Source organism: Papaver somniferum, chromosome 8, assembly GCF_003573695.1.
Source record: "Papaver somniferum cultivar HN1 chromosome 8, ASM357369v1, whole genome shotgun sequence".
In the NCBI taxonomy this organism is placed as follows: Eukaryota; Viridiplantae; Streptophyta; class Magnoliopsida; order Ranunculales; family Papaveraceae; genus Papaver; species Papaver somniferum.
The window spans coordinates 45,597,494-45,608,803 of NC_039365.1; the positions used below are offsets into that span (position 1 = coordinate 45,597,494).

General features: G+C 38.4%; 1 protein-coding gene across 2 annotated transcripts; it reads left to right on the top strand.

Annotated features, from left to right (window-relative positions):
• Nucleotides 1-9,240: 9,240 nt before the first annotated feature.
• LOC113304495 lies at nt 9,241-11,080 on the top strand. Of its 2 annotated transcripts, XR_003338224.1 has the most exons (4): nt 9,241-9,585; nt 9,724-9,792; nt 10,091-10,427; nt 10,829-11,080. XR_003338224.1 is itself a non-coding variant. In XM_026553624.1 (3 exons), exons 1-3 carry the CDS (start codon nt 9,496-9,498, stop codon nt 10,268-10,270), a joined length of 339 nt encoding a protein of 112 aa, XP_026409409.1. In that variant the 5' UTR covers nt 9,241-9,495; the 3' UTR covers nt 10,271-10,648. The 2 variants fall into 2 exon arrangements, 1 of the variants encoding a protein (XP_026409409.1); XM_026553624.1 differs by lacking the exon at nt 10,829-11,080 and having other exon boundaries at nt 10,091-10,648.
• The last annotated feature ends 230 nt before the right edge of the window (nt 11,081-11,310 follow it).

An 11,310-nucleotide genomic window follows, 5' to 3' on the forward strand; every position in this document is an offset into this window, starting at 1 on the left:
GAAATGTTGACTCTTGTGCAAATATGTATTTTATTAGGAGTCTTAGTCTAGATATTTAGGCACCCTGATTCTAGCACAATTCACATAGTGATAAGAAATTTGCACGCGCACGATCTACCAATACATGTATGGCCTCGATCTTCAAGGTGTTGGATAGGAAGTTACGATTGCCAATCACTTTAGAATACTGAACGAAACTGGACTAGCTTGTTCTTTGGTTGGTTGGGATAGAAGGTGGAGGTTACATTAAGAAAGACAACCATCGAATTTAACTGGGTGCATCAAAAAGGGCTACCTCTTGCAAAGTGTCATGTAATCTTTTGTTTCTTTTTGTATCAAAAGTGTCTCCTTCAAAAAAAAAAAAAAAAAAAAAAAAAAAAAAAAAAAAAATCAAGTATTTATCAATTCCATCATCTCTTGTTCCAAAATAAAAGAGATTTGTCAATGTAAATAAGAGTCATGTAAAGAGTTCTTTTGTGTTTCGTTGTAATAAGCAAGGAGGGTGTATGCCATTGATGTACAACGCGAGCAATTGTGAAATACCTCCAACTCATTCACAATTCTCGTAAAGTCCGGACAGCTAGCTAGATTTCGACCTCAGTTCTTAGCCTGAGAAACTATCTCTTGGTGATTAGTAGTCATGACTTCAGATCTTTCTTTACACATGTGTAGATACACTTTACACTCTTATCACATGTCCTTATTTGTTATCAGTGCTAGGATTGTGCCTTCGATAGCTAGATTGACATCTCCATTTTGCTGTGAGCTTAACTGTTTTGCACATGTCACGTTTGATGGAATATGAGCTTATATTTTGTCCTTAGGTTTTGTAGGCACACCTCTGGTAAACCTTCACGAGACTTCAACTCGTCCACTAGGGACACTTAGTGGTTTAAAAGGCTTAGTGCATACGCTAAATGCATTCGAGAGACCAGCGACAGTGGTATAGTTAGGATTTCCTTAGTTCTGTTTTACTTGAGGACAAGTAAAATTCAGGTTTGGGGGTATTTGATGAGTGCCAAATATTGTATATATTTATCCCTTTTTGTTGGCATTTAACTCATCTTTTGCGCATTAATTCTACATTTTATCCCATATTCTGTATTTTCATTGTTTTCAAGAATAAATATTTTTCTTAATTAATTTTGCATTTTTAGGTAATAAATAAAGTTCGGATGAGTCGCGGAGAGAAAAGAGCAGAAAAGTAGTGAAAAGCCGGGAGAAATTACGCAAGGAAGCCGCGAAGAATGGTGCGCACAACCTCATTTTCTACACACAAAAGCGCCTCCGTTCTCAGCCATCAGATCAGTTCTCAGAAGCATCCGATGGTCGCTCCTTCATCGCGCATCAAAATCTGAAGCTCCTATCACATACCATAGCACCTAAATTCTAAGCCTTCAGATTAGATCACATTTAGATCCTACGGTCGCTTCTTTGCCTTCCCATCAAATCTCGATACTTCCGCTTAACACTACAGCACCTAACCTCGATCTTCGCCGTTAACTTTGTTGTATTTCACAATCCAACGGTTGAAGTGATTCATCTCTCATACCACCGTTAGATCTACCAACCATCTTCACATCCAACGCGTCTCCTCGCTAGACATCAAAGTTTGATGAACCCGCTCAACACCTTAGCCATCGAACCCATCGACCTCAAGCCAAACACCCTCTTCTTCCCAAATCATTTTCTTTCTTTCTTCTTCTCCTCCACCCGACAGTTGCAGAGCTGCAACTGCAACACCATGTACGCCACCACCATCTCTTCCATCACCACCTCGAGCTTCACCATCATCCAGCTCCCTAGTATTTCCCTTTCTTGTTCTTAGCATCAACCCTAGGTGCTACAGATAAGAAAGAGAAAAGCTAGGGCATCAGTAGACGCAATTGGGAGCTGTGGAGCAGAGGAGGAGCAGAGGGAACATCAACAGGGCATGGGTCGAGCTTAATTCAGAAAATTGGTGAGAGAATTTGATTTTCCCCAAAATTTTAGGGTTTCGAATTAGGGTTTGTATTTTTTGTTGTAAACTATAAATAGGAACTGATGTGTAGAGAGAAAACTTGTGCTTGGACTAGCCAAGTTTCCACCCAATTTGGGTTAGGTTAATTTAATTCCAATTTTAATTGCACTGTTAACTTTTAGGGTTCTTGTTTGGCAATTTTAATTCTCTGCTTAGTAGTTCAATTTCAGTTATGTTCATTGTTAGTGTTTCTGTTAATGTGTTCATTGTTAGTGTTTCTGTTAATGTGTTCATTGTTAGTGTGTGTCCTGTTACATGTGTCCTGTTAACATGTGTTGTTCTTGTTTATGTGTTAGAGTCTTTGTTAATGTTCCTGTCATGTTTAATTCACTGTCAGTTACATGATGGAATGCTAGGTTAGAGTTCTGTGAAGCTTGTTGCTAATTGTGCAATGGCAAGAAATCAGTGCTCATAGCAAGCTGATTTTCTTGCCATTCTAGTTGTATGCTTAGGCTGCACTTTGATTGAGTATTGGGAGAAGCTAGTGCTTATAGCAAGCTAGCTTTCAACCCATTCTATAGGAATGCCTGTATTCTGCCTAGTATTGCTTCTATTCATTTCAGTTTCACCATAACCCTGCCCTTGGCCTTAGGCCTTGGTTCATCCTTTGTGTCATTTTGTTTTGCCTTTGTGTTCTGTTGTTGCTGTTTAATCTTTCCTTTGCTTTTGTTTTGTTTTTGCTGTTTAGTTTTTCTTTCATTGCTATGCATATTTTGTTTCCTGTTACTTGTCCTGCCACTCCATCTTTGCCTTGTGCTGTGCACTGCCTTGTGTTGCTGCCACTCCACTTCCCTGCAACTCTTTTGCTTACTTGCTTTCCCTGCTGCATTTCTTCTATTGCTGCGACTGCTGCTGCAGCACTTGTGCTGCTGCACTGTTTTTTTCCCTCTTCTTGGCCTTGTGCTGCTGCCCCTTCTTCTCCTGCAGCCAAGCCAATTCTTCTGTTGCTGCTGCCTTTCTGCAGCTGCTGCTGCCAAACTGCTGCAGCTCTTGCTCCTGCTGCTGCCAATCCATTTCTGTTGCTGCTGCAGCTTCTTCTGCTGTAGCTGCCTCCCTGCAGCTCCACTGCTGCCTCCTCCCCAAAGGCTTAGCCACAGTTCACTAAGGCCCATTCCTTTAGTTAAAGCCCAAAGCCTAATTCATTACCAAGCCCAAGTCACTTCAAACTGAAGCCCAATTCAGTCAACTGTGGGTTCAACCAAAGCCCAGTTGTTTAAAGACCAAAGCCCAAACTCATTAAGGCCCAATCCAACTTAACTGTGGGCTTAATCAAAAACCTAAGTTTAAGGCCAAAGCCCATTTGCACTTCAAAGATAACTGAGCCCAAGCTCAGTTCATTTTAACAAACCCATTAGCACTTTAAGCCCAACATTTCCAAAAGGCTTCTAAGCCCAAAGCAAACTTAGGAACCCAATTAGCTAAAACACTTCCGAAACACACCCGATCTCTGTGGATCGACCCGTACTTGCACGAGCTACAACCGACGACCGTGCACTTGCGGTATTACTGTAGGCCCGTTTCCATTGCATCATTTCTATACCCTTCCGAGGCCTACCAGTGGATCGGACGGATACGGAAGAAGCAGCTTGTAGCGACCGTAGGATGTAAAATACAACGAAGTCTACGGTGCGAGATTAGGTTAGGTGTTGTAGTGTTGATCGGAATCATCGGGATTTGATGAACAGGCCTAGAAGCGATCGTTGGATTCAACTACAATCTAATCTGAAGGCTTGGAATTTAGGCGCTGTGGTGTTTGGCAGAGACTTCAGATTTTGATGATCTATGAATGAGCGACCGTAGGATGATGAGTTGGATCCAATCTGACGGCTGAGAATGGAGGCGGTTTTGGTTATAGAAAATGGGTTTGGGTAAGGGTTTTGGGCCTTGGGTATGCCAAGCCCATATCTTCTTTAAGAGCAATTCTTCCTTCTTGAGCCCATTTCTAGTCTTTTGGGCTTATGCGCACCATTCTTTGCGGCTTCCTTGCGTAATTTCTTCCGGCTTTTCACTACTCTTCAACTCTTTTCCGCTCCGCAAGTTATCCAGACTTTATTTATTACCTAAAAATGCAAAATTAAGTAAGAAAAATATTTATTCTTGAAAACAATGAAAATGCAGAATATGGGATAAAATGTAGAATTAATGCGCAAAAGATGAGTTAAATGCCAACAAAAAGGGATAAATATATACATTATTTGGCACTCATCAAAGATAGGTTAAAATCTTCTGTGTTCAAGGATGATGTCTATTAAATATAGTTATGCAAATAGTTATGGAAGATAGAATGAATCCTTGTGTATTCCACAGTATTGATCTTTATTGATCCATATTTTATGTAATACTGTGAGGTTCCGTAGTGTGTCTTATGTTGAGCACGATATGACTAAGCTGATTAATCTTTTGATTAGCTTGGTTGGTTGTTCCGTAAGGTGTGTTATGTAGAGCATTGTGAACTAAATTAATCATCTTGTTTGGTTATTTAGTTATTGCTCCGTAAGTTCTCTTATGTCGAGCAAAACAATTGACAATTAAATATTACTTTCGTGATTAGTTTGATTGTTTGTATTCCAATTAGATTAATTATGGGTTCTCTTGTAATTAGTCTAGTTGAGTATTCATATATTCCATAAGGTTCTTCTTGTGTTGAGTATATGAACGGCTATCCTAATCGTTTTCTAATGGTTATGTTAGTCATATGTTCCGTAAGTTTACCTATGTCGAGCATAATCAATTAAGTTGATCGCCTTGTGTGTTTAATTTGATTGCGTATTCTGATGAAATTAATCATGGGTTTACTTGTGATTAATTTGATTGATTTTTTGGATATAGAAAATCATTTATCATGGTTTTTGGTGTCCAATAAAAATCCTTCTTTTCTCTCGAAATTAAGGTCGCTCTTGTTGTTCCATTGTGAATGACATCAAATGGGGGAGAGTTCTTTTGAACTTGTGCTTAATGGTCATATCTTGAAGGGTGTGCGGCTGTGGAATTTTAGAGGGGTTATCTTGTATCTTTAAACTCCTTGATGAATGCTATTAGCTTCGGCTATATGATTGCATCTAAATTAAGATGATGTGCGTCCTTTCTTTTAGTCATGAAATGTCTCTTGTGGAAATTTCATTATGATCCCGTTCTTGTACCTTTGCCAATTTTATTGACAAAAAAGGGGAGAATTAATATGTAGTTCACACTACAAATACATATGGTTTTCGGATCATTGTGTAAGGGGGAGTGGTTTCCATGGTTGAGATGGAGTATTGACTAAGGGGGAGTGATACATATCACCATAGTATAATTGTTGAAGTTGTGATACAATTGGACTTTGACACTGTATAATAATACCATGACATTGTATAACAATGATCGAGACCAATGCTTTCTCATTGTTATATCTACGGATCTTCAACAACGGTGATGCTAAACTTACAACCTTTGGGATCATTGGAGTACTTGGAAGGAAGAAGATTTCAAGGAATGTTGAAGAATAGACTTATGGAATAGGAGCTACTAAAGTTTCATTATCTTTTTTGTATTTCATATGTATTGATAGTTTTGTCACTAAAATTGACAAAGGGGGAGATTGTCAGAGCATTTCTCGGTCGAACTCGCATGTGTTGCTATATCAAGCATGTTTGTCAATGTTAGTGATCAAAACTATAAGTCTTGATTTCCAGTCTATGATATCTAAGTCTCGGACTAGGATAGTAAGTGTAGTTGAGCTCAAGGACTTCATGGAGATTCATCATACAAGTGGAAGAACTACTCAAGGAACCGGTGGAACTTCTCGACGAAAAGGTATGTGAAGACTTGAACTTATCTATCACTCAAAAGTCTATCTATTCTATCTCCTACATCTTGAGACAAAAGTCGTATGCTATATATATATATAGACTTACATTATACACATTTGATATTTCGAGCCGAGTATACCTCGCCTATCTATATCTCGAAATATGTATTGGTAAGCGTTTCGCTTCGACCATGTTTTTCTTTACCTAGTGACGCAAGTCATGATATGTTTCAATCAATTTGAAAATTGCTTTGACAAGAAATAGTATAACAACTATATAACGTCCTCTAAGAATGTTTCAATGATTGGAATGAGAGTTTAGATTACATAACCATAATAGACATAAGTATGTTGTGGAAACACATATGTGCATAAGTCCTATACTGGAGAATGGCTAGTAGCCAAGTCCGCGAACTGCCGAAGTTCTTAAGCCCGAGAATTTCTGCTGAGTTAACAAACTGTTGCGTGAGCCAATTCCGCGAACCCACTCCGCGAACCGGCGAAGCTCTCGAACCCGAGAATTTCTGCTGGAGTTTGAAAACTCTTTCCAGTACTTCAAGTCCGCGAACCTAGTCTGCGAACTTGTGGAGGTTATATATCTGAAGATGATTTCTGAACTTAAACTTATAAAGACTAAGGAATGCTTTTGCAAACCTTGGCTATAAATTTCATGAACCGATTCATGTGAATCAAATCATCTTTGCTTCAATTGTGTCTTGTGTAGTATATGAGATTTCCTTGCAATTGAACAACTCTATAACTAGTTCATATGAGTCATTTGAACTAGTTATGGTGAAGAAGAAAATGCTTGGTATGAAATGCTCAAATTGCTAACCTTTTGGTTGACTATTATTGAACCAACAATGTACACGTTTGGGTGCGGTTAACAAACCTAGGTGCGTGTATTGCATTTGTGTATAACAAGCTAAGATTTCGATCTAACGGTTTAGATATATTAGCTTGAATCTAAATCAGGTTTTCATCTAATGGTGGATAGCGTTTGCTTTGTGAGTAAGGCGAAACCCTAATTTGAAAGACTATATAAAGGAGACATCTAGCCTTGTGCAAAACTAATCCACATACCTTACTTGTGTTACTAGTTTGCATGCTAGAGTCGGTTCTCCTTTAACCTTTGGTTTTCTTCTTCTAAAACCAGGTTAACGACTTAAAAACTTCACTGGGATTGTGAAGCCAGACCGATACTAGTTTTATCGTAGTTGTGTGTTCTGATCTTGCATCTTCTATCGTACGAGTACAATCATATTGATTGGATTGAGATTTGATATCTCCGATAGGCAAGATATAAAAGTAATCACAAACATCTTCGTCTCATCGTTTGTGATTCCACGACATCTTGTTTCGCTACCGTAAGATTAAGATTGTTGTGAGGTGATTGATTAATCTAGGCTGTTCTTCGGGAATATAAGACCGGATTTTCAATTGGTTTCTGTTCACCTTGATTTATATCAAAAGACGAAACAAAAACTTTAAGGTTTTTCTGTGGGAGACAGATTGATCCTTTGATAGACTTGTCTGTGTGAGACAGATCTGTTTATTGTTAAAGCCTGCGATTTTGGGTCGTAGAAACTCTTAGTTGTGAATGAGATAAGCTAAGGGAATCAAGTGCGTAGTATTCTGCTGGGATCAGAGGCGTAGGGGTGCAACTGTATCTTGGATCAATGAGAGAATTATTGGGGTTCAACTACAATCCAGTCCGAAGTTAGCTTGGAGTAGGCTAGTGTCTGTAGTGGCTTAATATACAGTGTGTATTCAATCTGGACTAGGTCCCGGAGTTTTTATGCATTTGCGGTTTCCTAGTTAACAAAACTTCTGGTGTCTGTGTTATTTCTTTTCCGCATTATATTTGTTTATATAATAGAAATAATACAGGTTGTGCCTTAGATCAATCAATTGGATAGTCCGACCTAACGGTTGTTGATTGATATTGATTGATCCTTGGACATTGGTCTCTGGTACCGTCCAAGTTTATCTCTCTTTGACAAAGACTCCTCGCAGATTTCTATTTGCTTGAGTAAAGATCAAATCGAGAGACTGAGATATTAACTTCTTGAGATACTTTTACCTAGATTGAGTCTGACTGTCTAGTTGATTCTCTAGAAAGTATTTCGGAGTTACTCCATACAAATTGCTAAGCAAAATATTGGGTGGTGTTGTTAGACCCCCGCTTTTTCAAACCCCAAGCTAAAAACCACCATCAACACTTCGGTATAAACCGCTTTCTTATATACCTAAATTTTACTTACTATGTGAACACCAGCTATACCCTAGTTCTACCGATGATAAATCCATTTAAGAGCGGCGAATTCCATGCTCCCAACTTAATTCCATGAACCATAAATGGCTGACACGTAAAAGGTGGAAAATTTTAGAGGCAATAGCGGCACAAGCCAATTTAGTAAAAAAATACTCCCTCCATTCCAAAATAATAGGCTTGTTTTTATAAATAGATGTTTCAAAAAAATAGGTTGGTTTCCTAATTGGGAAAGTCAAATGTTACTTTAGTTTTCTGGGACCACTTTTCTCTTAACTTCTTTTGATGACAAGTGTCATGTGGACCATTTCACTTTACTTCTTTTACTGACAAGTGTCATGGGGACCATTTCACTTCACTTCTTTTATTGACAAGTGTCATGAGGACCACTTTCAATGATTAGTTCTCTTAATTTCTTTATTTTTCTCTAAAAACAAAACCAGCCTATTAATTAGGAACGGAGGGAGTACTAAATTTATCGAGGAAAACCCGACGGAATTTGTAAGACAAGTGACACAGCCCCCACTTGCTCATTACTTAATCCAATGATAGATGCCCAGCCCCATACCACCTCCTCCTTTCCTCGAGAATCCCTTCGGCGGGTTGGCCGTTTCGGTAGAAATCGATACCAGCCATAGAAGCTTGTTCCACGACTTGCGGAGTATCGCTATCATTAGGCTAACCCCTATGGGCTAGATTGGCCAAAAAGTGTTGCAAATCAAGAAAAAAATGTGGGAAAAAAAGTTAACACTACTTCTGTGTACTTCTCTCTCCTAACAAGTTCTCGCGGTTCAACTAGCAACGAGATTGAAACGCTTAATGATTCAGCGCTCAAAAAGTGGTCCCAACGCTGAATGGTTCAGCGCTCACAAAAATAGCAAAAATCACACGGATCTCAAAAATCACAAAATTGATCTGACGACTGGAATTTAAAACGCTGAACCGAACAGCGATGTACAATGGTCCCAGATGACGTGGACTGCTAATCTAGCTGCTAGATTAGCAATACCATAAGACTTAGGAGGTTACCTTAGCTGACGTGGATAACCAATCTAGCTGCTAGATTAGAAGACCACGGTTAGTCTTACAAGTTACAACCGTGGAATTCCTAGGCAACCTCAGTTGGAAAAAGAAAACGAAAAAGAAAAAGAAAGAAAGTAAAGAGTTTCCAGAGACTCCAGACCGTAGAAGACGGGACTACAGAAGTCTGAAACTCTTTTCTTTATAATAGTAACAAAAAGGTTGCAATGCGCTTTAAATCTTTAATAACTCGGCTGCTGCTGCATATATCAGTAGATCAAGAGAAATCCAGTAAATATAGAGATATAAATATGAGAGGTGTTGGAGGACCATTACTATGCATTGGAGATCTACTGAGTGATGTAAGTGAAGCTTCGGAAATTGGGGATCACAATGAAACCTCTTCTTCTTCCTTATCATCCACGCCCTCACTTCCTACAGATTCTCTTCTCCCCCCCATCAAAACTACCCCAATTGTTTCAGGTAATTGAATTTTTAAACCCCTTTCTTTATTTCAATTTTCTTCGTCATTTTCTGGTCAAACCCTAAAACTTGATTTTGATTTCTTTGTCTCATAAATCTGTATACATTTGAATCTATGTTATTTGGTTTGCATACCAGGAAAACTATAGCCAGTTGAGTCAAGCATTGGATGGGACTGACCACTCATGGACAGCTTTGACTCTTAAGGTGATGCAAAATCTCGGCTCAAATTATATTTGTATTTGAATTTGGTTGGGAAGAACAATCTCATATCTTGTATAATCTCTGTTGTGTTCCTCGTATATTGGAGTAAGATGTAAATGCCCTTTACTCACCAGAGTATCCGATTTTCGTTCTAGCCTGATATTTATCCCGGAATTGACATTTGCGTTAGTAATTCCTGACTGACACTGAAGAAAGTTGTTTAAAGTTAATTAGATTACAGTACTCTATGAACCTGGCTCATTGCAATGACTCATGTAATGCTTTTGCGCCGTTATGTCAGTTATGTTCTGCGTTGGAGACTGCTGATAAGTTGGTGCAATCAAACAACTCTAATGTCAGATTCCTGTCGGCGAAAGTTGAAGTTCTTGAGAGTATTGTGAAGAGAGGAGATTCTGCTGCGAAGTCAGCTAAATTCATACATGATAAACATAGCAGTGAAAGTTCTTCGGTTGGGAATTAGATACAAGTATGATTTTGGTCTTATGAAATGATGATTATACGAAATGATGAATATCCTACCTTATTTGAAGCACAATTTGTGGCGTGTGGTTCATTCTTTGTGCCGATAAAAGACAAACACTGAAGAATGATCTGCAAATGCGGGATAGCTTTAAGTGGTAAGTTTTTTTTTTTTTTAATCTTATTTCTCTCTATTATACGACCAGGAAAACTTATGCTTAGAACAGTTTGTATTTCTCTTGAATACTCCTTAGCATCAAACAGAATGTGAACATATCTGTAGTTTGTTATTCACTTGTTTCTACAAGGGAATATCTTTAGTTTGCATTTGTAAGTATACTTGTTTTTACTGGGGAAATTTAGGACAGGTTATTTTTAAGGTGTAGATTCATACAATAGGTGTGTGAGAAGCACACAAAAATGGCAAGAGTATCAGCCACCAATGAGCCAAGGAAAGGTACTGTTCTAAGTAGAAATTCCACGACGGTCGATATCAAGTAGATAAATTAGTTCATCTGTTTGTTGTATTCATAACATTCCCACAATTTTTTTCTAACAGGTATCTAGTATACAATCCAGCAGGTCTAGAAGACCAATTGTGAACAACATATAAACTGAGAAGTTAATTCAAAATCCTCGACCGTATCAAACTTTACTGACCCAAACGCAAAATAGCTCTTTTACTAGTGATGGTACAAAGAATAACTACTGTTGTTTATTGATCAGAAATTATGTTGTACACTACCAGTCTAGTGGTATAACCGAATCTGCAGCATCCAAAGAGATAATACTATGAGTATGAATTCTTGTTGTAAATCTATCACCTTCAATTCCTTTCCTATCAAAACACTTCCAAGTACCTAAACCTAGATTGTAAATATATGGTTGCTTATATCTATCCCAGGAATGATATGCTATGAGTTCTCCTTCATCTTGATGTATTCAATTTCGTCAAAGTATGAGTAGAAATTCCAATGGTGGTTGTAGTCGGGAGACCTCACTGAGTGCTTTTTGACCCAACATTTGGTATCATAGTTCAAC